Here is a 27,585-nt window from a genome sequence, read left to right on the forward strand (position 1 = left end):
CCTGCCTTGCTTTGGCTGATGAAACCCATCAATGTTCAATGTACAATGTTCAACTCTACATCAGTTTAGTTTCGTTTATTATCACAACTTGTACCGAGGTACAATGAAAACCCGTTTTGTAGGATGCTATACAGTCAGCGGAAAGACTGCACATGACTACATGGTTAAAATCAAGCCGTCCACAGTGCAGAATCAGGTTAAAGCATATAACGGTTAGTACAAGATAAAGTCCAGTAAAATCTTACTAAAGATAGTTCAAAGGTCTCCAGTGAGGTAGATGGTAGGTCAGACGGATGGAAAAAGAACATGAGCTCCAAATGAGAGCAGAGAGGAGAGGTGAAGATATTTTATGAAGCAGGCCTGCTGTCAAACGTTTGTTGCCTCTGACTCCAGAATTGGACCAGGTAAAGTTGGCCTCTTGATCTAACACGGAATCTGGCCTCAGTTCTCCATTGAAACCTAGCTTCTGTGCGAGAGCCCCACAATGGTTGTAGACCTCCAATGCATAGATAAATCCAACAAAGGAGAAGTCAAAACATGTGATACAAACCATTTAATATCACTACATGAACTCTGTAGACTCCGCATTTACATGCATCAAATGCACGGATGACTCAAAACAAAATTATGCACGCAGAGATCCCAATCACTATTAAGACTAATTATCTTCATCCAGTGCAAAACCGTCGCAGGATGCAAAATAATTTGGAGTCTCAATCCTTTATTCTACGAGTTGTTACAATATGATAGGAAACAGATGTCAGATATTAACAAATCTACGTACAACAAGTAGTTATAAGATGGGATGAAATGCATCCAGAAATTTGAAATGCCTCAAGCTGCTTCAGTTAAGAGATGAAATGGATTGTAAAACTGAGATAACAGATAGAATGTCACATACACTGCCTCAGATCCTTGTTCATCTGAACTTCAATATAATTGAGTAAATGGTTTCCTACCATCTGCCATCTGTTCAAATATTTATACATAAATAATTATGACACCATAAAGCACAACAAACAGAATGTCGTTCATTATGGGTTTATGCCATGAACTGAAAAAGTTTAACATAAATGTGGATTAGAAGTAAAGTATTAAGTGCCAATTATTATTTCAGAGATATTGTTAAAGCTCTATTTTTAAGTGGAATTGGGTGCACTTGTTAATACTGTGGATATCTAAGTAACCAGATGATTGACAAAGCTTGCTTCAGGTTGATCGTTAAGCAAAGATATTGGAAGGAAAACAAAATCAATTTAAAGAAAATCTGCAGGAGAATAATTAACTGAAATAAATTGATATCAATCAGGATCTCGCCTAACACGTGTAATAAGTTCTAACCCAGTGAACTGGAGTGGGGATAGGATGCGCATTAATAACCTTTATTTAATGATAAAAAATTACTGACATCATCTGTTACAGAAAGCAGCAACGACTGGAGTGCAAAGTACAACTTGCACATAAAACATGAAAGCATCTTGCTGCATGTTGAAAAAATTCATTTGTCTGAATAGTTGAACTTAGAACTGAACAGTTGGCTTCATCACCAAATAAAGTAGTTAATCATCACCACATCAGTCTGAAGAAGGGTCTCGACCCGAAACGTCACCTATTCCTCCACTCCATGCTGCCTCACCCGCTGAGTTTCTCCAGCATTTTTGTCTATCTAAAGATTTAAAAACCTATGTTTTCCCAATTATTTCTGTTGGCTAAATTATGTTATCTAAAACAGGTTTAAAAAAAAGAATCACCCTGAAAAATGCTGTGTTGTTCTGTGCCCTTTTCTGTCAGCAATTACCTCCTCAAGGATCATTGAGGTCACCTGGGCCACAATTAATTCAGGGCCAATGAGAGCGGATGACTTCTCAGATGCTTACCTGTTTGATGCAGTTTAAAAATATATTGCTTGATCCCATAAGGTGGTTCCTTTTAATGAGAAGACAGACTCAAAATGCTGGAGTAACTCAGTGGGTCACACAGTATCTCTGGAGAAAAGGAATGGGTGACAATTTTCAGGCAGTCTGAAAAAGGGTTCTGACCCAAAACGTCTCCTCTTCCTTTTCTTCAGAGATGCTGCCTAACCCGCTAGGTTACTCTAGCATTTTGTGACTATTTTCAGTATAAATCGGCATCTGCAGCTCCTTCCTACTCCTTTTACTAAGAAGTAGGTTAATAAGAGCAAGTCAGACTGACTACTGATAACAATTAGTTATCCAGTTATGACCAAGAATTTGATTCCAGTTTGAAAGTGGCACAGACATACAGTGAGAAGCATTCTTCCATGGAGAACGTTACAGACCTCAAGACAGGTGCCCTCAAGCAACACATTCACTGCCTGGATTGCTCGGGAGAACATGCAGGCACCCAGCTGAGCAGTGATCGAGATCTCTGGCAAAGTTTTATATGTTATACAAATAGAGCACTTTTACATTCAAAAACATCATGTACTGAAGCCTAGGAATGAGAAGAGGGAGAGGGGGAGGAAGCAGCAAGAACAGAACGTGGAAGGTAGGGTACACATTGTCAGCTCCATTATGTCAAAATCCATGTGATGAAAAATATAACATGCAAAGCAAATAACTTCAATCTTGACTCCCCATTGACAAAGTGACAATTTCTTTACATTTCTTCTGGCGTTTATCAACTTTCCTACACAATATCCTACTTTCACCAATGAAAGGAGTGGGGTTGTATTCCTTTTCCCTGCACCTGTAACTGGGACATGGCTTCCCTTCTTTCCCATGGCTCCTCTCCAGCCAACACATACAAAGGACCACCCTCTGCATTTGTTTACATGATGGTTCCACTAAACACATTTTCTCCATCTCTCAACCTTCAGCATTCCAAGGAAACTATGGCATAAGGAAACTGGAGTATTGTGTCCAGTTTTGGTCTCCGAATTTGAGGAAGGACATCCTTGTGATTGAGGTTCACGAGATTGATCCCTGGGATGGCGGGACTGTCATATGAGGAAAGATTGAAAAGACTAGGCTTGTATTCACTGCAGTTTAGAAGGATGAGGGGGATCTTGTAGAAACATATAAAATTATAAAAAAGACTGGACAAGCTAGATGCAGGAAAAATGTTCCCAATGTTGGGCGAGTCCAGAACCAGGGGCCACAGTCTTAGAATAAAGGGGAAGCCATTTAAGGCAGAGGAGAGAAAAAACTTTTTCACCAGAGAGTTGTGAATTTGAGGAATTCCCTGCCACAGAGGGCAGTGGAGGCCAAGTCACTGGATGGATTTAAGAGAGAGTTAGATAGAGCTCTAGGGGCTAGTGGAATCAAGGGATATGGGGAGAAGCCAGGCACGGGTTATTGATTGGGGACAATCAGCCATGATCACAATGAATGGCGGTGCTGGCCTGAGGGCCGAATGGCCTCCTCCTGCACTTATTTTCTATGTTTCTATGTTTCTCCCTACTATGTTAATCTCTGCTGCACAATTTCTGCTCACAAATGACTGCTGCCATTTCCTGGATCAGTAATTTACCTGTGTAATGAAGGTTGCCTTTGAGTAGCACTAGTCACCTGTAACATCCTGTTGCAAAACAGTCCAGATAGTAATGAATGCATGCAGCAAACATTTAAAACAACAGCAGCATCAATTTAGCATACAGTTTGCATTACAATTAATGAATGTGAGTTAATCATATCATGTGCAGTAATAATTGCAGGTAGACACAAAATGCTGGAGTAACTCAGCAGATCAGGCAGCGTCTCTGAAGAGAAGGAATGGGTGATGTTTCAGGTCGAGACCTTCGTCAGACGTAAAGCAGACTTCATTTTAAACCAGCATCTGCAGTTCTTTCCTACACATGTAATAACTGCAGCCCATTTCAGTTAATATCTGTGCATCCCCTTGATAAATTTGTGTTTCTGTTATCTGACTTTACTGGGCTGGTCCCTGAAACGTTTTTTTTTCTATTCGTGTTATATCATTGTAACACAGTGTTCTCAGGAGTCCTCTCACCAAATGATATCAGCTGGAATATGCCAGCCCTTGAGCAAAGCTTTTCACTGTACCTCAGTACACGGGCAATAAACTAAACTAAAACTAGTCAAAGCTTTTCTGAGGACCCAACAAAAGGACTCCACAAGAATGATTAGTTTAGTTTAGTTTATTGTCATGTGTACCGAGATACTGTGAAAATCTTTTGTTGTACTCGGTTTGTACTCGCTAGAATTTAGAAGATTGAGGGGGGATCTTATAGAAACGTACAAAATTCTTAAGGGGTTGGACAGGCTAATTGCAGGAAGATTGTTCCCGATGTTCTGGAAGTCCAGAACAAGGGGTCATAGTTTAAGGATAAGGGGGAAATCTTTTAGGACCGAGATGAGGAAAACTTTTTTCACACAGAGAGTGGTGAATCTCTGGAATTCTCTGCCGCAGAAGGTAGTTGAGGCCAGTTCATTGGCTATATTTAAGAGGGAGTTAGATGTGGCCCTTGTGGCTAAAGGGATCAGGGGGTATGGAGAGAAGGCAGGAACAGGATACTGAGTTGGAGGATCAGCCATGATCATATTGAATGGCGGTGCAGGCTCGAAGGGCCAAATGGCCTACTCCTGCACCTATTTTCTATGTTTCTATGTTGTCAACGGGAAGACAATACATGATTACAATTGAGCTATCCATAGTGTATAGCTACATGATGAAGAGAATAATGTGCAGTGCAAGATAAAGTCCTGTAAAGTCCAATTAAGGATAGTCCATACTGATTATGAAGAAACTGTCTCTAAATTAAACTTTGTGAATGCACTGGGTAGAAAAGATCCCCTCATATTCTAGGGATGATTGGATTGTAGATAATCTTGACACATTGCCAGCAAATGCAAAGTATATTTTCATTGCAACATGATCTATGTATTTCAGGAAGAGGAAGCCAAGCGCACCTCTGAATAATAGTGCAGGTACTAAAACCGCTACAGAAAGACAAGAAGGATTTTGTTTGAATGTGGGAAATTTCATCATGCTAAATAGGAAATGCCTTCTCCTCTCTTTTACAAATCCTCAAATAAATGTTCTGCTTGTGGTGTAGATGCCGAAAATAGTACTTATCCTTTACAACTGATATCTTAGATTATGAAATGAGAAGCAAATGATGCTCCTGACATCCAAACAACATCCAACTATGTAGTTATAAAGAGTCCTAGTAAAATGATGGCGAACAGCTGCTGGCTGCACAGCATTTGTTGCAGCATTCCAAACTCCCATGGAGCACACCAAAGGGCCTGTCCCACGACCAAGCGACTACATGCGGCAAGCGCGACCTAACCAGAAGCGGGGGCCGCGTGGAAGTCGAGTGAGTGACATGAAGTTCGAGCGAAGTCCGCCGGAAGTTCGCGCGTGACGTACGGCGTCGAGGTGGCTGCGGGCCGGCAGGCCGTTGCCGCGCGGAATTTTTGAACACGGTCAGGTTTTCGGAGCCCCGCGCAATGTCGGGGCCAGCTCCACACAACTCCATACGGTTCCGGCGATCGAAGTGGGACCGGCCCCACGAGGTCGTACGGCTCAAGCAACCACGTTAAGTCGCGCTTGCCGCATGGAGTCGCATGCTCGTGTTAGTCTGTCATCTATTCCATAACATCATGAACTGAAGGTTCAGGTACATTTCATATCTGGACCGTCGGCAGTCATAGTGGACACATCAGTATGTCCCCATTCACATGAACTCGGTTACTGACTTTAATAAGAGTCCAGTCCAGTTTTATTGTCATGAAACTCTTACCTGCAGTAGCAGCACAACAGGCTGTAAACACAGTATGCAATAGATAATAGAATAAACAAACAAATAAATTAAAACAAATATATACAAATAACCTGACTGGAGTTAGAGCCAGCCGAATAGAGCATTGCCCTAACTTTCCCAGGGCTTATAGGCTGTGTGTATGGTTACAATATGGTGGACGCAGCTGACTGCCACAGCAGTAACAAATTGTGCAAGCTTACTGGCCATTTTGAATTATTTAGATGTGGTCATATATGTTTGGCAATAAAGAGTGAAATGCCTATTTATTTCCTTTAATTTCATGGAGTTCCCAATGTGATGCAATCCATCATCCCAGCGCCACAGATAACTCCCCTTGTGCCAGTGAAACCTGTAATCAAACTACCCACTTAATGTACACCAGAAGAAAGAGATTCATTATGCATTAACATGCTTGATGCAGCAATAGGCTTCATACTGAGAGGCATTATTATCACTGCCAGCTCCAGTTAGAAATAACAAGAGTCAAGGAAAACCATCTGTGGCTTTGACAGCCATTGCCAGAGTCATTGAGGCAGTTTGGAAGTTGCTGCTCGGTTTATAGAATGTGGTGAACATCATTGCCACCTCCATGGATAAGCTGAGATTCTACACATGTTGGTCCTCTTGGTGGTGCAGATAGCTCATGTGCTCTCTTAGCATTTTGGTAAGAGCCTCCCCCTATCTCGTCTGGCTCAATGAAACAACTGAAAAGCTTTTTTCCTTTTTTTTGCAATCATTGTGGTTCACTTTGAGAGCAGACAACAGAAAAGCATGCTTAATGGGCCTGTCCCACTTAGGCGACTTTTTCAGGGACTGCAGGGGACTATGCAGTCGCCACATGGTCGCCACATGGTGTTTGCCTTCATGGTCGTGTGGAGTTCCTGCATTCTGGGAACTAGTCGCGGCGTCATTATGGTCGCCGTGAATCTTTCAACCTGTTGAAAAATTAGCATCGACTAGAATGAACCGCCATAGAAAGCAGCGAGAATTCTCGAGCCGTAGGTGGGTTGCCAGGAGGTCGTAATGGGTTGCCAGGAGGTCGAAGGTTCTCAGAGGTTCTCATAGGTTGTAGCCAGCGCTGAGTGGTGAATTTCATTGGCTCATTGGGGAAAAAAAAGGTAAGCAATAGTTTTCAAAACCAAGTATAACCGACCGGTAATGTTAAATGTTCACCGAGCTTCACAGCCGTATATCTCTGGCTTCTTAAAAGTTGCCCCCACACCTTCTCCCCCTTTCTCGCCCCCCCCCCCCCTTTCAAAGGACTTACCGTACACTGTGTTTTAGCCGTCCTTTTACAGCGCCAACCTTCCTGTTCATCGCAGTGTGTGTCTGTTTCACCTTGGCTTTGCACCATGTGAATTTTTTAGACAGTGCTCCCCCCACTTGCCCTGTCCCCCGCCTGCATAATGGACTTGTGAAAGAAGCGATGTGTTGGTGCGTGTGTGTGTGTTCCACTCTGACAGTCGCAATTCCAGTTGCCGGTTTTTCAGGTGACTGCCGGCAACTTGACAGTCGCTGGCAGTCCGCTGAAAAATCGCCTAAGTGGGACAGGCCCATTACCCTTCAAGGGTTTTGCCAACAGTGTTCTGCTGACCTAACTGAAATTCTGCTGAAAATATTAAGGCTCTCTTCACATAACATATGCTGACGTTGCAGAGAATTAATTTTTTCTGGCAGCTAAATGCCAAGTTTCAAAAGTGTGATTAACATGTTTCATTAGCTGGAACATTTCTGAGCAATTTGATGGACATGGCATCAAATAAACATTGAACAAAGATTAATATCGCCAAATAAACTACTTTATAGCAGATGAAAGAAATCCATGTATTATCTTGTAATCAAGTTTCTCATGTTTTGTGTTTGTGAGTCATGTTCAAAATTATAAAGACATTGACTTCCAAAGGACCATGTCTTAGATGAGCTATTTTCACAACCTTCCTCTTCTTTGAGATAAACATATTCACAATCATTCAGGTCATCTCCAGATTACAAATGCCTAACTTATGCTTGCCCCTACAAATGACCAAACTCTGATAATATTGTCAAATTCAAAAGTATTTCCAGAATTGTCAGATTATTGATACTTTAGCAAGTTCCATATCTGATGATTGTATGCATTGAATGTAGACACAGAGCTATTTCATGATTGGTATATAAATTCTTAGAGAAAGCAATCGTAAAACATCACCCCTAACAATCTCATAGTTGGTAAATGAAACACTACTGCAAGAGATCTGGAGGTGTTTATTTAACCAGATAACATATTAATTGCCACACAATATTTGAAAGTGAACAATGTTCTCAACAGGTTAGAAAAACAATCTTGATCTGAAATGGAACAAGTGTACCATTCTGCAGCCTTAATTTGTGTGTCTGAGCTTCAAATTTGATTCAAATTTTTAAAGGCAGGCATAAGAAAAGACAGTGACTGTACTGAACTCAGGAGCACAGACGAGCAACAGCAAGTTTCAGTCCTTCTTCAGGATTCTTCACTTGAAATTCCCACAAACTACTTGGCAAATTATTACATGGATAGGAGCTCAAGCACTGAGGTAAAGAGCAAAATAGGCCACGAAAGCTGCATAGAATTACAATCAGCAATGATTCTTTTCTTGTCCTTTGCAATTTGCAAACTCCTCCAGCTATGGGTTGGACATAGTCATTACACGTGTAATGGTATCGAGGTATGAGCCACTAATTGCAGATGCATCCTGAACTCTCACTTCCTGTGAAAAAAAAAGCTACACACAGATCAATATAGAGTGATCCCTAGTGGACAAGCCTCACTTTAGTTACCCGTGATAATCAGTTGTTGGTACGTTTTGGACTAATCAACCATTCCAGTAATGTCAAATTACACTAATTTAGAGATACAATGTGGGAATAGGTTCTTCAGCCCACCTGGTTCACTCCAACCAGCAATCTTTGTACACTAACACTATCCTACACACTAGGGACAATTTACAATTTTACCAAACCTACAAACCTATACGACACTGGAGTGTGGGAGGAAAGTGGAAAACCAGGAGAAAACCCACGTATGTTCTCACTGTCACGGACAGTACTCATAGTCAGGATCAAACCTGGGTCTCTGGCGCTGAAAGGCAGCAAATCTACCTTTGTGCCACTATACCACCCTTGCAGTAGAACACTTGGTAACACAAGTCAACATGCATTATACACACGTACAAAAGTGTATGGCACATAACCCAATGCAGAAACTGATTCATCGGGGCAGTTAAATCTAGAGTGAACACTTCAGTAGTGATAGATACAACTTTGCAGTTGAAAGAATCATAGTAGCCAGAATAGTAAGTAGACTGATAGAATTGCATTTACGCATTTTGTTGACTGTATAGGAAAACTAATGCAAATGCAGACACTGAAATCTGAAACAAAGAGTCTTTGACCTGAAACGTTAATAGGTTCCTTGTTTGATGCTGCTTTACTGACTGAGTTCTTCCACCATTTCTTGTAACTGATTGTAACTGACTGTATAATTTCATATATGTTCGTAAGCAGTTTACTTTGTAAGTTATATAGATTAGCTAAGTGCATATTTCGATTTCATTTTCAAAAGATAAATAGTATAATATAAACGTGGACACAAGGTTAAAGAACAAGAGTTCATCATGTTATACAACTCTGATATAGCATTGTACAGAAATTGCTAGTTGATTCCTTGAATAAAATCTTAACTCTCCTAATCTTTAACTCCGCAAAATGCATGTTTATTGCAATAGATTAAAAAATAACAGGGCAAAATGTGCATTTATACACCACACATTTTGAGATACAACCTAAAATGCCTTTTCCTATTGCAACATGCATTCTTTAATAATGAGCAGAATAATTAGGAGGTAAAACAATGCAATTTTCTCAAGGAAGATTTTGAATATTATAAAAGAGCTAAAAGGCAGGATTGAGTGAGTGAGGGTGTTGCACAAGAAAATGCAGGTAACCTTCCGGATGCTTCTTCTCTTGTGAAGAAGCATCCAATAAAAACATCCTTCATTCAGCAGATGCACATTACCTTTAAGAGTTTCTGTTTTTATAACTGTGAAATATCTCACAGCTTTTATTGGTATAATTTTGTTTTAATTCCTGATACCTTTGATCTCCATCTCAATTTTAATGTCCTTTTTATTTTCTTACTCTTTCATTTTGTATGCTTTTACTGAATACTAACATTTAAAAAAATATATTTATTTGCAGTCTAGTGTGTCGATTTTAGTTATCATGCTCTTCATCTATCTAATCCAGTCTAGTCTTTCAGTTTTTCTATTAACTTTTTACCTCGTTGTTGAATCATAAAGTTCATATTGTAGTCCCTGCTCCCAAGGTTCTCATTGCATTTAGCTTATCAACCAATCTGTTTAATTGCTCTTAACCAGATTGAGAGACGCCTTTGCCCTCGTTGATCTATTAACTGACTGCATTGTTAAGTCCAGTTCTATTACCATTTATGCTTTATGAACAGCACATTCATGTGCCTACACTTTTAGTGGGTCTGTGATATCATCAAGATAAGGAAGATGTACCTGTATGCTCAATGGCATATAGCTAGATCTCCCACTATTAACAACATTCTTATTGTATAGAAAAATAATTTTATTAATTCATCACAAAATTTATTTTAGCGTGAAACTGAAACCACTTGGCATGTATACAACATATATAATATGCCTTGTCTACAAAATTAAACCCATGCCTTTGTTTCACATTGTTACCAGTAAATCACTCTTTAAGTTATGGATAGTACAGAATATATTTGAAGTTAAGTAATAACTTAAAATATTCCAATGAGTAAGGATGATATATTTCCATATATGCAGCATTCAAAAAATAGATTAAACAGCAGTTGAGAGCTTAAAAAGATTAGGTTTATATTCATTTGGGTTTAAAAGAATGAGATGTGATCTCACGGAAAAATACACAATTCTTAAGGCTTGACAGGGTTGATGCAGGGATGATATTTCCCCCACATTCGTTCCACCCAGAAACAGTATTCACGATCTCAAATAAGAGATAGGCCATTCAGAACTAAAAAGAGAATACATTTCTTCATCCAAATAGTGAATCTGTGGAATTCTCTACCCATGAATGCTGAGTACATTCAAGGTGAAGAGAATAGGGTTTCATGAAAATGCCACTAAAGGATCAGCCAAGACTTTATTGATTGATAAAGCATGGATAAAAGGGTCAAATGTATAATTCATGTTTTTCTTACATTTTTATGTTATACTAGACTAAGTGGGACCCGTTGGGTCCCAGTCATACGTGAGGCCTGGTCCCCCAACGCAACCCATCCCCAATGCAATATTCCACCACTCACCTGTTCCAACGCAACAGCGGGAGTGTTCTGTAGCCGGGGAACAGGGACAACTTCAGGCGGGGAGCTTCCTGCAGCCAGGGGAGGGGGGACAGCTTCAGGCGGGGCCTGTCGTGGGCTGGTGGGGTGTGTGTGGGGGAGGGGGGGGGGGGGGGTGTGGGGGGGAGGGGGGGGGGGGGGGGGGGTGTGGGGGGGGGGGGTGAGAGGGTAGGGGAGGGGGGGGGGGGGGAGGCGGTGTGTGGGGGGGGGGGTGTGTGTGGGGAGGGAGGGTTGTGGGGTAGGGGGAGGTTTATGTGGGAGGGGGAGGGGTGTGGGTGTGTAGGGAGGAGTAGGAGGGAGTGTGGGGGAGGAGGTGTGGATGTGGAGGAGGGGTGTGTGGGAGGGGGTGTTTGTGGGGAGGGGTGTTTGTGGGGGAGGGGGTGTGTGGGGGGGAGTGTCAGGGATGGGATGTAGGGGAGGGGGGGGAGGGGGGTGGTGGTGTAGGGTAGGTCAAGGGGGGTACAAAGGAGGTGGATGTAAGGTAGGGGGTGTAGAGGGGGGGTGCAGGGGAGGGAGGTGTAAGGGAGGGGGGTTGCAGGGGAGGGGGCTGGGGGGGGGGGGGGGTTAGGGGAGGGGGGGGGTTTGTGGCCTCACCAGTTCCCTGCCCCGGCTCCAACCACGCCCGCGAACACAGCCTGCCCCTGCCCGCGGAACACAGCCCGCACTCCGCTGCTTCAGCTTTATTCTCGCCGGCTTCTGGACGGGCGGCTTCTGTATGGGCGGCCTCTGGACGTGCTCCACCACCGGGGCTTTATTCTCCAGCGGGTGCCGGAAGGGGCGTTGCCTTCATGGTGCATGACAGGCGAGAAGACCATTCTGCTGATCTCACAATTTTCTAAATCTTCATAATTTTTGTAATCTTGTAATCGGAACTTGGTGTGCTTGGAGCAGAGGCGAACGGTGGGTAAGGCGGCAAAAAATCCGAGCGATATAGGGTACCGTTTTTGCGTAAATTTAGAAACAATGCAGACCGGAAGTGGTCGAGATGAGAGTTTTAGTAATAGGATAGATAGATAGATAGATAGATAGATAGATAGATAGATAGATAGATAGATAGATAGATAGATTCATATCTGTTGCCAGCCCTGAATTGGTCTGGCCTTTACTTGCTTCCAGTTTTTCGCTCCTCCCCTACCACCTCTATCTTTCAGTCTGAAGAAGGGTTCTGACTCAAAACATCACCTCTTACTTTTCTCCAGAGATGCTGCCTGGCCAGCTGAGTTACACCAGCATTTTGTGAATATCTTGTGGTTTCCTTGCTGGATAAGCGACCATGAGAGTTTTTTTTCCACTACTGTTAAGATTGGGTTATATTGTATTATTTATGGAATAATTATAACTACCTAACACTTATTCCTAACATTGCACATACTGCCTGGTGTAAAATCCTGTCAAAAACATTGATCGTACAGTATCTTGTAATGAAATAGCGAAAGCAAAAAAAGTTTCACAGCAACATTGAAAAATAGGTGGAGTAGGCCATTCGGTCTTCGAGCCAGCACCGCCATTCAATTTGATCATGGCTGATCATCTAAAATCAGTAATCCATTCCCGCTTTATCCCCATATCTTTAATTCCTTTGGCCCTAAGAGCTAATTCTAACTGCATCTAGCCTGTCCAATCCTTTAAGAATTTTATATGTTTCTACAAGATTGCCTCTCATCCTTCTAAGTTCCAGTGAATACATGCCCAGCGACCCATTCTTTCATCATATGTCAATCCCGCCATCTTGGGAATTAACCTGGTGAACCTATGCTGCACTCCCTCAATAGCAATAATGTCCTTCCTCCATTAGATTAAAATTGCACACGATACTCCAGATGCGGTCTCACCAGGGTGCTATACAATTGCAATAGGACCTCCTTGCACCTAAACTCAAATCCTCTCGCAATAAAGGCCAATATGCCATCAGCTTTATTCACTGCCTGCTGTACCTGCATGCTTACTTTCAGTGACAGATATACAAGCACACCCAGTGTTGCACATTCCCTTTTCCTAATCTGACACCATTCAGATAATAATCTGCCTTCTTATTCTTGTGACCAAAGTGGATAACCTCAGATTTATCCACATTATACTGCATCTGCCATGCATCTGCCCACTCACCCAAACTATCCAAGTCACCCTGCATCCTCATAGCATCCTCCTCGCAGCTCACACTGCCATCCAGCTTTGTGTCATCTGCAAACTTGGAAATGTCACATTTAATTCCCTCGACTAAATCATAAATATATATTGTAAACAATTGGGGCCAAGCACCGAGCCTTGCGGCCCCCCACTAGTCACTGCCTGCCATTCTGAGAAGGATCCGTTACTTCCTACTCTTTGCTTCCTATCGGCCAACCAGTTCTCTATCCATGTCAATACCCTACCCCCAATTGCATGTGCTCTAATTTTGCACATTGATCTCTTGTGTGGGACCTTGTCACTTTTTGAAAATGCAGATAAACCACATCCACTGACTCTCCCTTATCCATTCTACTAGCTACATCCTCAAAAAATTCTGTTTCCTCAAATGTTTCATTGCACAGTAGGGATGAGAACAAGAAACCTGAAAGCTTAAGGGATAATTCATTATGTTCTTTTTTCACGTGCTTCAGTTAATGATAACAAGTGAGTCCAAAACCTGATGGCTTTCTGACATGCACTGACTCAGTTCTTTCTAATTTACATCTTTGTTGAGGGAGACAATCTTTCAAATATTGTCTTTGCTTAAGATTCCATGCTATGTTTATTCCATAATTAAAAAATAAATTCCTAAAATAAGCTATTTTTTTGCAGTGCAAATTGAACTTGCATTACAAAAGTTAACAATGTTGTTGAATAGGCTGCTAAAGCAGAGATTCTTCGTCAATGCAGATGTAGCTGTTGATAGTTAAACACACCAGTCAAACCTGTTTTGTAAATGATATCACTTCTTAAAAAAATCAACACAGATATTAGTACCTTTTTTGTCCGCTTCAGAACCACCCATTCAGACTTCGTTATTTCAGGAGATCTGATGATTTTGTTCGCTCCATAACACACTGACAAGTTTATTGAAGGCACAAATCTGGCATTAACTTTACTGACTGCTGGTTTGTGTTCAAAGCTGTTGATTTATTTGTTTTGAGCTTGACATATCACCTTTAAAAAAAAAAAATCTACTTTTCTCTTGTCTCTGCAAAAATGGTGATGAACCTGAACGTAATATGACCATAGCTAACCTGAATGGATTAGGTTCTCCTGCTTATTATTTTAAATGGAGGTTTGCCAACATGCCCATTGGCAAGATTCAATGTGAGGCAGGAGATGGGTCGGTTAGGCTTGAATTCTAAAATTCTCTTTGTTGGTGCAAATCCGTGAAATTAATATTCTCATCATTGAGTCAAAAGATAATAGGTTCAAGCCTCACTCCCGTACTTGAACAGAGGATTGTAACTTGCAATTCAGTGCAATGCTAAAGATGTAATTACTCATATTTTAAGCTGAAGTTCCCGCTCCCAGTTCAGCTTTCATTGCATTGATTAAAGGAAAGCAAAAACTTCCTCCAATATCCAAAAGCAAAATACTACAGGTGCTATAAGACTGAAAACAGAAGTGATGAAGATACTTTGTACAACATTCAACATCTATGGAGAGAGAAACAGATAGCTTTTCAAAATATTCCCCTCTGGGGAAAAAAAAGTCAAAAAGACTTGTTTTCCCTGGAACGAGACTGAGAGGTGACCTGATAGAGGTAAATAAAATTATGATTGGTGTACATGGGGTAGATGGTCAAAGTCTATTTCCCATGATAATCGTATCCGAAACAAGAATGCAAAGGTTTAAGATGAGAGGAAGGAGGATTTTGAGGGAAAGGTTTTCTGCACAGTGATATCTGGAATGTGCTGCCAGAGAAGGTGAAACAATCACTACCTATGAGATATTTAAAGAAGACAGATGGTGAAAGGGTATGGAACTAATGCTGTCAATTGAAATTAATGTAGCTCGGGGAAAAGGTTAGCATGGACATGGTGGGCTAATGGCCCATTTCGATGCTGTATGACTATGACATATGTTATTATGTTCACCAGACGCCGATGATCCAGCTTCGCGGCAAGAGGGCCTGAAAACACCGGGTTGGCTGAGGAGGCCAGATATAGGCCCCGACCTCAGGTGGACTATGAGGGGGAGAACTGGATATTTTTAGTGCCTTCCCTCACAGTGAATTCTGCTGTGGGGGGACGTTTCATGTTGATTTCTATAGTGTACTGTTCTGTGTCTTTTTTCTCTGTTTCTCTTTTTTGTTTTGTATGGATTTATTGACATTTGATCTGTTCAATTAATTTAATCAATCTCTGTAAAGCACTTTGGTTCAAATACTGGTTTTGTTTAAAAGTGCTATATAAATAAACATTATTATTATTATTATTATTATGGGGAAAATGCAGGTACATAATTCTTATCAGAGCAATTATTCAATTCTTCAAAACACTTTTTTTACCCATACCCTCTGCTTTCCACTGATGTTTCTTTTGAGCCAATGTCTAAGACAACGCAGAAACAGGCTGTTTCGCCAATAGAGTCAACTCGAATCATCAACAACCATTTCACACCAATGCTATATTAATCCCAGTTATCTTCATCTTAAATTCCACAACTCACCTACACAAGAGGCAATTTGCAATAGCCAATCAACCTTTGGGATGCAGGAGGAAACTGGAGCCTTCAGAATAAATCCATGTGGAATAGGAAAACATGCACACTTTTTTCTATTGGGTACTTAATAGAATACTATATAGAATTGAATAGAATCCGCCTCTAATGAAGCAAATCTCATCAATCATTTCGCTATTGTTTGAAGTGCATGGGATATAATCTTCAGACATTTTCAGTACAATTAAAAACTGAAATACCACTTCACCTAATAGGTTAGTGCTTATTGTTTTTTTTTTTAATTAAAACTGTGGGTAAAGTTGTAAATATCCAGGAGAATTCTGTTTAATCACCTTTTTATGTTTTCAGTTACAGAGTCGAACTCTATACTTTAGCTCTTTCAGTCAGACAAAACTTTTGAGGGTAGTGTAATAGATTGTTGTTGAGGTTTCAAAGCACACTATTTATGATGCGCCAGTGAGATTTCAGTTTAGGCTGATCGGCTTTCGTGGTTCGGCTAGCTCCAGAGAAAAACAATGCAAGACTTATAACGATGCAAAATTGTTTTACTGGTTTTGCATATCTTTCATTCATTTGTTCCATATCACCGTCTATATCTCTCGTCTCCCTCTCCCCTGACTCTCAGTCTTAAGAAGGGTGTCGACCCCGAAACGTCACTTATCCCTTCTCACCGGAGATGCTGCCTGTCCCGCCGAGTGACTCCAGCGTTTTGTGTACATCTTCCAAAAAGTATTTTTTAAAAGGATTTCGTCGCGAAAAAAAAGTAAAGTGCTCCAGTTTCGCAAGGACCGGAATTGCTCAAGGAGCAATGGGAGCGAAGCGTCCTTGCTCCGCCCACCTGCGCCGAGCCCGCCTAACGCGGGTCACCATTGAGCAGCGCGCTGTCCATCAACCACCGGCAGCACAGGTATAGTTCAGGTGAGTGACAGATGAGCCCAGATCGCAACCTGGGCGAGTAGCGCGCGCGTGGCGTCGCTGCGGGGAAGTTTGGGTTTCAGTTCATTTTTTTAATTTGCCTTGTTATTCATTCTTTTAACGCGAATTGCAAACGCACCCACACACACACATATAGAAAGTAAGTAAAGGTGCAGAGCACCATTTCAAGTCAGTGATGTCGAGCAGCGGGCTAGCCATCAGCGTCCCCCACGCTGAAGAAATCGCTGTTTTTGCCCAACTCAAGCCGGTGGCTATGGCCGTCGGCGCCTCCGAGGAGCAGTCGGTGTTTGAAGACATCAAGCCGCCGGTCAGGATGATGGAGACTCAGCACGAAATGGGCCAGGTAAGACTCGAGCAATCGGCTGATCTCTTGTTGTTCGTCCTGCATAAAGTGTGTCCAACTTGTGCACACCTGACCAAGACTCGCTTCAAAACAGTCTCATTATGTATGTAGTGTAAAGGGGATCTGTGCGAGTTTGTGTTGTTTAAGTTTAGTTAAAGGTCAGTTCACTTTTCGTCCGGTGGCGGCAGTGATGCGGTCCAGTGTGTTTGGCATTCATGGTATCGGCGGGTCGGGGTGAGGAAGGAAGGAAGGGGGTGGGAGACGAGAGAGAGGTGGGGGGCTGATTTACCCCCCAATGCAAGAAAAACATCCCAGGTTAAGAAGGCTTTCAAATTGCGGGATACGCTCTTTAAACCCGGGACAAGGGAGAAGGCGGTCTTTCATTCAGCCCAGCGCTGATACCTGGGCATTGGGGACAGTGACAGCGTCCTGGCTCCATGCGTGCTGCCAAGTAAAACGCAACGCTGGTTGACTGCAAAAACAAAACACCTGAAGGGCTGTGCAAACTGGTTCGCCGTCCACGGGTTTTATTTTTCGTTTCTGTATGAAGTTCTCCAATTGTCTCTTCCGTATTTTAGTTGTAAGCCTCGTGGCAATTTATTTTCGAGCTTATTCAATCTGAGCTGTTGGGAGTTTTCTCCCTCTTTTTATTTGCATGGAATGAGATTTGATACTTAGATTGTGTTCTGTCAGAGGGAGGAAGTAATGGAAAGTAGGTCAGCCAGATATTTATAAACAGATTGGTGAAGGGGGTTGCTTTTTCTGCCATTTATTATCCATACCATAGGTAATTTCGTACTTTATTAACATTTTATGGTTTAAAGCTATCAGTTCCAAACTGATAAGATTCAGTTGGAAACTTCACATAAAGTCTTATCTCGAATACTAGGAAATGATCGAATATGAACTGAACTTTGTTCAATAAAAGAAAAGAAAACAAAGAAATACGTTTTGAAGAATACGATTTTGGAAATTTTAAGTCTCTGGCTGTCTAGACTTCTTATCTCCCTGCTGCAGGCATTCAGGTGGGAAGCATTAATGACTTCAAAAGTTTGTGTCAACTCTTGAAGTCCGTTGAGCATTTCATATAATTAGCACGATTACGGAGGTTTTAGACTATGAAAGCCATTTTATTTTTAATTAAAAAGTGATCCTTATCCTCCACTCTCATGGCACAGAATAATAATAAATCTGAAAAGATAGTTGTGCAACAATTTCAGGTTTTGAGACCATTTTTGAAGTTTCAAATATTGAACTGAATGTTGCTTAAAAACACTACTAAATTGATGTTGATGAATGTAGTAGAATTCATTGAATGAATCCAATGGATTGTTCTACAATCTACCTGCTGTCCAATTTGCATTTGCTGAATGTAATATGAATGTTATTATATTGGGGAAAACAGCAAGCAATCAATATTTACAACTGCCTTGTATATCCAGTTATTAGTGTTCTTGTGTTTTACATGTTTTGATGAGTACGTCCATGCTACAATGTTAAACTGCTCCTCCAAATTTTAAGATTGTAGATTTCCCTTGCTCAGGAATGGACAGTCTATCTAAGTGGGATTTTTTTTTAAGTCAGAGTGCTCCATTACTTACATTCCTCCACAGCCATAGACCCAATTGTTATGGTCCATTATTTGAGGACCACGCATTCATTGACAGGGACCAGATCTATAAACAAAACCACTGTCAAAATTTTCAATCTTTCATTTGATCCAGTGTTTTTTGTGAAATATTATATGGAAGAACATCAATTTAAACAAGAAGGCTTAAAAAAAAAAGTATTTTAAGATATTGTTTTGAGATTTTTTTTTTTTTTGAATTGCATTGCCTTGTACCAGATTTACTAATAATAAGGATACATATTTGTTTTACTTTATTGTATCAAAGGGATAAAATAATATTCAAGAGGATTTGTATAGAATGAATGGTTTGTCATGTTTCATTAAAGGTGAGAGCTATTGAACATGAGTGGTAGCATTTTTTAATTGTGTATCTTTATCTGATAACTGGATCATATGAAATAATATCCTGGACACAATCATACTTTGAAAAATAAAAGATTCTTTTAGCACAGTCAAACTTTTAACGAAATAACAGTATTTTTGTATTTACCACTTTTTGTATATACTACTTTTAATTTTATATGTTTATATCTGTGTGCACATGCACCTGTTAAATGTGTCATGTATACACATTTATCTTGTGCATAAACACTTCTGTCAATTAATGATAATAAAGAAGTCACCTTGAAGATATTCATAATAGCAAACCTTTTTGTTTGAATTAAGCAAATTATAAGGTAAAAAGCTGGAAGATAAATGGGAGTGGCGCATTTAATGATATGTTATTTAGTATTTGTCTGGTCAAGTGTCATATTCATCTGATGTTAATCAGACCATAATTATAAAAATACAGTGAATAATTGCTTAAGAGTATGCTTCAGTTAATTTAAAGTTTTATTTAAATGAGCATATTTCTTTGTGGATAATATTTAAACTGCTGAAATACAAAATCTGTCAATTTCCAATAAAAATCCTTCATTTACAGTTTCACCAACAAACCTTGTATTAAAAGTTTGTGCTATTAAAAATACAATTTAGTTATCGATTTAATTTATTGTTGAAAATGAAGAGCTTTTTATCTTTTGCACTCCAGAAAAGTATTGAGCAATAAATGTTTCAACTGAATATTCAACGGAAATAGAACTACGAAACTAATTCTAAAATTAAACATAACATTAATGTGTTCTTATCAATGTTAATGTGGATGACTTTCGATTTGAGTTGTTCTGTATTATCAACACTTGATGGAGCAGTTGCCTTTTGTGCAGACTGATTAGAATGCCCTTAGGCATTGAGGATAGGACATATTTTTAAGTTATGTCCTGCAATATCTTCATCAATGAAAACACAACCTTTCAATATAAAATGCAATATTCATTTTGAAACCCCGTCCACTAATCCTTTTGATTGATTGTTTATAAGTTTGTGGACACCAGATTCAGAAGAGAAAATACTGGTATCCTCCGATGCCTGTATTTCTAGTAGTAGGAAAAATAATGAGCGGCCAAATCCAAATTGATTTGAGATATCAAAACACAGGTCTATTTCCATTCCCTTTTATCTTATTGTTTCATGAAATATTAAAAAATATATAGAATGTCATCAAAGTAAATGCTTACAGTAATATTCTGCAGTATTAATATTTTTACTATTTTACACTTACTTTTTAGGTCTTAAATTAAATTAAAGTTACATTTCCTTATGCAACTGCAAATAATAAAAATGTCCACACGTGCATAAGTTTGCTTTTATGTCCTAAATGCCTGAAATAAATAGATAGTCATCACTTTATGCCAACAAAAAAGTTATTTTATTTTGTGAATAAAATAATTGCTAATATTTTTGAACTTCCCCCTCCCCACTGCCACCACCGCCAGATATAGATGACAATAATTGAGTCGTTCTCTGTTGGATTTCTATTGGGCATTCTTTTCCATTCCCTTCCAATTAGATCCAACCAATATTTATATAGTTTCAATTTCAAAAGATAAGTATTTGATGAATCTTTTATGCTAGTTAATAAGTGGTAAATTGGGTATAAGCTGACGATAATGCAAATGTTTAGATTTGGGCTTATTTAGCCCATGTTGATATCCAACAAATATTTATAATGTATTAAAAGAAATTATTCATTTGCAATCATAGGCCATTTTGTAACCATGTGAAATTCCAGGGTTTTTTTTCTTGTACGCTGTACCATCAGTTAATGCTGCTAATTATTTTCTTTCTACTGCATCTAATCTTAGACAAAATATTGAGCATTCAGATGGCTTAACTGTATAAAATGCCGGCAACTAGAAAGAGACGTGATGCCACATCATTCAAAGTGAATTATATTTTATTAGCAAGGTTTGAGGGGGAAAATGTTTGGTACACGTGATATTTATTTTTTGTTTTCGTTTAACTACCATTGTCGGCATAAAATATAAACTGGTTTTGCTGGCAACTAGTGGTTATTTTATTCAAAAGATAACCTAATTTACATTGAATAAACCGTTTGATGTCGTATGATGCCCGAGTTCACAAATAACTGCTTTGCATCTGGACTTATTCTTGTAATAGATCATAAATTTGCTGGCCTGAATCGCAATTTAATTCATGTTGAATGTGCCAAACTTTTGCTGTATGTCACAAAATCCCCCTGTAATTTACCCAAATGTAGTATTTTGAAAGGCACTGAATGCCAGTGAATGCAGTCCATGTTCAAACTGATTATATGATAGGACTCATTGATAATGGCTTCCCTGTCGCAGTGTACTGAGAGACCTCCCTACAATGTGATTATTTTTTTACCATTAAATTGCTTTCTCTCCTGTTGTAACTAGATTGTGCCAGATGATTCACGTACATTGCTCGCCTTTTTTTGAATAAGACAACATACTGAGTGCAAATACTTTGCTCAAACAGTGCAGTTACCGTGGCTGTTAGTACCATGTTTCTTGATTGATTGTAAAGTATAATTTCTAGGTATTTCTATCAATACTAAAATATACATATAACAAAATGATTTTAATGTTTTATCACATATTACATTTTTGAATGTTTATGCATTTGGTAGAAAAAAATGTCCTAATGTAAACAATTGCAGGAAAAAGTCTGGTTACAATCTTTACTCAGTGAAAATGACAACAACGTTGGAATTTAAATGCACATGTAGCTTAATGCTGAAATCAAGCGCTGCTGTCATAATTCTAACATGTCCTTACAGGCTGTGCTATTTGCAGCCTTTTTAATCACAATCCAGCCGTAAATCATGAACTAACATGATTTTAAGCTATTTATGCACACTGTTTGCTGAGCAAACTGTCTAGCTCTTTATTTCATATTTATTTTCATTTTCTTACATCAATGTTTGAAAATATTACGATTTCTTTAAAATAGGAACTAACTGCATTATTCAAGATTTTTCATTTTCTGCTTCCAACATATTTCGGGTTCTATCTAGCATTCTGGTTGACATGTGAAAGATTACTTTAAAATTATTTTCTGGTTTCCTATTGGAATTAAACCAACAATTAGAACAATTGGTTTGCTCCATTACCTTAATGGCATCAGAGTTGTTGGGGGCAGGGACAGCCCTGAACTGAGTGAGGCTTGGCAGTAGAAAGGAGAAGTTTGTGCCAGAGCTCACTTTGTTTTCACACAGGAATGTTTTTCTAGATCAACCAGAAGTGCTGTCACTTTATCTTGGCCCTAAACTCTGGAGCATTATGTTTTACTTGTCACTTCAGAAACAGCCCAGTTATATTGTTTTTGTTTAGTACTTGGTTTTCCAGTAATATAAATAAATGTTTCTGGAATGAATTACTGGGTTAATAGATTTTGATTTGGCTTTGGGTTGAACCAGATAGGCTGTAGCAATTTCTTCTCTTTCTTCCTCTACCTGTCTTCCAGCCATTGTAAGTATACTTTGAACATGAGAAGAGAACGGGAGAAGTGTTCCTTTGAAACTCCACCATCAGATCTTCAAAAATATTTTCTCGTGGACATTGAAAAGTCATGAAGTCTTGAGTAAATGTTTAAACTGAAGTTCACTATTGTAGCCAGTCATAGGAAGGTATTGTCAATTTAGCATCTGTGTTCCAATAATCACAGAGGTAACTGATTAGAGGGGAATATGACTTGGTACTTCATCTCTCAAGCTCAAAGAGAGACTTTACTTCAATGCCTTTATTATTACATCATAATTACAATTAGTTTGAATTACTTGAAGGGTTGAAATGACAGCCAGGGTTTCATTAATTTTATGTTAATCATTTGCGGTCAATTATCCTTGCTCAATAATTTTTCAATAGATCAACTGGAATATACGTTAGACATTAGTCTAACGCACTGCCCATCTGGTGAGGTCACCTGAATTTACATATAGTTTCATTATTGAATTTGTGGTTTCTTGAATTTTGAATTCTAATGGTTAAAAATTAATCCATTAATCCCTGTGATTACGGCAAACAATCTTCATTAAAAATCAATTTATTCCATGTGATATCAGGAAATGGTGAACACTGGATAAAGCAGAAGCTCTAGAAAAGGAATCATGCTGATATAATGCTGTAAACTGCAGAAGTAGCTGCACCTCTGTCCAAGCTGCTGAAGTATATTTACAGTGCTGCTGCCAATGCGCAAAATTGTCCAGTTATACCCTGCCCAGGACCTAGGAGTCATTCTTTCCCCAAGCAACTTCCAAGTGTAAATCCATCAAAAGATATAATCCTCTTCCACTTGTCACACCTCTTCTATAGCCTTCAATACACATCACAGCCTTTGTTCATCTTAGGGAAAGGATGTCAGAAGATCACACTTAACACATAACTAATTTTGAGGCTTTTGAGATGTGACTACTTACAAAGGCAACTAAATTCTTTGGAAAAACACCACCAGCACTGTTAAGATCCTTAAAATTCCCTCGAAGCAATAAGTAAATCATCATCTCCCTTCCCTTGGGTGATGGCCTTGGTTACACTCGGCCTTGGTTACACTCGGTTGGCTTCAATGGACTGGCTATTTCGTTCCCACATGAAATACATACTTTAGAGAAGAGAAGGCACAAAGTGCTGGAGTAACTCAGTGGGTCAGGCAGCATCTGTGGATAACATGGATAGAAGACATTTTGGGTCTTAACCTTTCTTCAGACATGGAATTAATTGATTTCCAACTTCTTGTGCAGTTAACCGTCTTGACTTCTCTGCTGCCCTTAGTCACTCCAATCTCATCGTCTCTGAATGCAAAACCCATTCACTCGGCAACAATCCCATCATTACTGTTAAACATGATGACAATAGAGGTGAAGTTGAAGCCTATATAACTAAGAAGATGGGTCCCAACCCAAAACATCACCTATCCATGTTCTCCATGCAACAACCCCCTGACTGTTGAGACTTCTGCCCCATGAATGCTCCAAACATGGCAGATGTTTTTGAGTACTTCGAGGCATCTGAATGCTGAGAGACTCTTTTTTTAAAATCATTTGTTACAAGCCGATTACATTTTCATGGTAGAGCTAATTTTCCATCTGTTAAATTTGTATCTCGGAATGCTACTATACCATGTACGAGATCTTATTTGCAGTTCTCTGGAATTACTATACATTTTGAGTGAAGCACACTGAAGATTTCAGTTCATTTCTACGTGCACCAAGTTTTTTTCCACTAGCTTCTAAACCAGGATACACATTTTATTATGTAAAATAGGTACAGTTTGGGATGAACTGAGATATTTGTCATAGAAACATACAGCATAGAACCAGGCCCTTTAGCCGACCAGGTCTGCACCAACACCAACTAGCCATTAACTCTAATCCCAACATTCATCCCAGTTTTGTTTTTAACACATTCTCTTCAACTCCACCAGATTCTTGCACTCACAACCTAAGGGGCAATTTACAGCAGGCATTTAAACTAACAACCTGCATGTATTTGGAATGTGGGTGGAAAGCAGAGCAACTGGAAGAACCCCAGAAAATCACAGGACAAATGTGCAAACTCCACACAGACAGACAGTTAGTTAGACTGCATTTGAAATATTGTTTGCAGTTGCAGGAAGGATGTGCTGGCTTTCAAACGGGTGCTGAAGAAGTTTACCAGAATCAGAATTAGGGAGGTTGGACAAACTTGCACTGTTTTCTTTCGAATGTCGGAGATTGAGGAGAAACCTGACAGAAATGCATATAATTATGAGAAGCATAGACAGGGTAGGTGGTTGGAACTTTTTTTCCCCAGGGTGCCAATGTCTAAGACTAGAGGGCATAGCCTTAAGATTAGAGAGAGAAACTATAAAGGAAAAATGCTTGCCGCTTTTATTTAAAGAGTGGTGGCTGCCAAGAGTGGTAGGGGAAGCAGATACAATAGGCCATTTAAGAAACTTTTGGATAAGCATATGGATATGGAGGGATGTGAATCACTTGCAGGCAGAGGAGATTTGTTTTTGGCTGCAGCCAGCCAGGGATCAAGTATTCTTCCCAGGTAAGACTTTGGGGTCATGGATGAATTGCATCCTCATCATTTCTGTGTGTTCTGAGGTAGCCAATGAGATTAATTTGGGACCAGAGAACTCTACCACTGGTGGGGCAATTTAATTTAAAGGGTGATAAAGTGGTTAGTTAAGGAGATGGTGTGCTCCATCTGACATTTGTACCAGGCCTTCACGTGTTCCTGACAATGGGACTTGAAGTTTTCCGTGCCCTCCTGAATGCTATTGCTCTTCTTTGAGAAGTCAGACTTTCCTACATGTTGATGGATATGTTAGCTTTTTATTAACAGACTTTGAAAACATCCTTGAATCATTTCTTCTGTTCTTCAATCAATCTCTTGCAATGACCTAATAAGGAATATAATAACTCTTTTGGGAATGTATTGCCAGGCATGCAGATGACGTGGCCTTCCCATAATTACTGAATTATTGTAGGTAACAGTTTGATATTGTGGTTGTTAGCCTGGGAGAGGATGCTGACATAGGTTTGCTTGTCTATTTGAACATTTTTGCTGAGACGTGTTGCTGATATATTTCAACACTGAGATTCTTGTTGTATATGGTACATGTTTCAGAAACAAGCACGAAGACAAAGATAACTGCTGTCTGGTAGACCATGTTCTTTGTGTTGGGTTTGAGGTCTGGATCTTCAGATGTTTTTCCTTAGATAGCCTGAGACTATCCTGGCATGGTGATTTCTCTATAGCTGTCTGTTCCCACAGATGGGTGGGACACATATGGGAAGTGGTCCACATTTTCTAGGTGTAATCTTGTCAGAGGAGGTTGCTGTTCTTGTTGTTCAGCAGCAGTTTGGGTGAAGAACTTTGTTATGTGGATGCTTAATGTGCGGTCAGTGATCAAATCAGTAGCAAGTTGGAATTGGACCTGTGTATATGTGAAGGTAGACATAAAATTCTGGAGAAACTCAGGCAGCATCTTGGAGAGAAGGAATAGGCAACGTTTCGGACTGATGTCGCGGGGGGGGGGGGGGGGGGGGGGGGGGGAGAAAAGAAGTAGACAGAGACAGTAGGACGTGGGCGAACTGGGAAGGGGGAGGGGAAGGAGGGAGAACGCAAGGGCTATCTAAATATGTGAGCTTTGTGTACCTCCTGCAATGCAGTGATTTGAAGTTGGACTGACCTTAGTCTTGGAGTGAAGGCACCTTGGATTGATCAGTCCCATTTGTCCTAGGGATTAGCATCACTCCAACAGGATTTTAATTGTGAGTGGAGCAGTATAACAGCAAATATAATAAGGAAAAGTGTTGGCATGGTGATGCAGTCTTGCTTGACCCCAGCCTGCATGGAGATTTAGTATTTTCTTCTGAAGAAGGGTCTCGTCCCGAAATGTCAACCATTCTTTCTCTCCAGAGATGCTGCCTGTTCCGCTGAGTTACTCCAGCTTTTTATGTCTATCTTTGGTATTTTCTCGATGCGTTGGTCATAGCTTGCGTGCCATCATGTAGCGCATGAAGTCAAAGGATGATGACAGATTTTTGAGGGCAACAAAATTTGAGTAGGATTCTCTGGAAGGAACATTTCAACAAACTCTGAAATTTCCCAAATATTCCTTTTCAGGAGTGTTCTTGACACTGTCCCAAATCAAACTGTCTACTACAACCCAGACTGACAGGAAGTCCAAAAGTAAAACTTTAGCTTCAGGTGCAAACAATATCCCTGTGGAAATTCATTCATGTAGAAGAACTTGAAATTAAAGTTTATAGGCTCTTTCTGTGGGACAAGGAGGGCATGACAGGAAATCTCAAAGGTTGTAGTCATTGCCATGACCATGATCTTCACTGATCAACAGATCTAGACAAAAATGAAGGGAGCAGCATCAACCACTGCATGATCTTTATTAACCAGAGACCAGCAGAGGAGGACGAAGGGCTTAATTAGAAAAGGAAAAATGGATTATGAAAGAAAACTGGCAGTGAACATAAAATCTGACTGCAAAAGTTTTTATAGATATGTGAAAAGAAAGAGATTAGTTAAAACAAATGTAGGTCCCTTGCAGTCAGAAACAGGTGAGTTGATCATGGGGAACCAGGATATGGCGGACCAATTGAATAACTACTTTGGTTCCGTCTTCACTAAGGAAGACATAAATGATCTGCCGGAAATAGCAGGGGCCCGCGGGTCAAAGGAGGTGGAGGAATTGAGTGAAATCCAGGTTAGTCGGGAAGTGGTGTTGGGTAAATTGAATGGATTAAAGGCCGATAAATCCCCAGGGCCAGATAGGCTGCATCCCAGAGTACTTAAGGAAGTAGCTCCAGAAATAGTGGATGCATTAGTAATAATCTTTCAAAACTCCTTAGATTCTGGAGTAGTTCCAGAGGATTGGCGGGTAGCAAACGTAACCTCACTTTTTAAGAAGGGAGGGAGAGAGAAAACGGGGAATTACAGACCAGTTAGCCTAACATCGGTAGTGGGGAAACTGCTAGAGTCAGTTATTAAAGATGGGATAGCAGCACATTTAGAAAGTGGTGAAATCATTGGACAAAGTCAGCA

General features: G+C 40.0%; 1 protein-coding gene across 2 annotated transcripts in view; it reads left to right on the forward strand.

The window, feature by feature from the left end:
• Positions 1 to 16,654: 16,654 nt before the first annotated feature.
• The window catches only part of klf5l (Kruppel-like factor 5 like), a 53,313-nt gene continuing 42,382 nt past the window's right edge, over positions 16,655 to 27,585 (forward strand). Inside the window, exon 1 of one of the 2 annotated variants that reach the window (XM_055643778.1) lies at positions 16,655 to 16,676. Coding sequence is in view for 1 of the 2 variants with exons in the window: in XM_055643777.1 (XP_055499752.1) it covers positions 16,870 to 17,037 (168 nt within the window). In the remaining variant the exon portion in view is untranslated. The other variant, XM_055643777.1, reaches the window with a different exon arrangement.

The sequence above is a fragment of the Leucoraja erinacea genome, chromosome 12 (genome assembly GCF_028641065.1).
Source record: "Leucoraja erinacea ecotype New England chromosome 12, Leri_hhj_1, whole genome shotgun sequence".
Lineage (NCBI taxonomy): Eukaryota > Metazoa > Chordata > Chondrichthyes > Rajiformes > Rajidae > Leucoraja > Leucoraja erinaceus.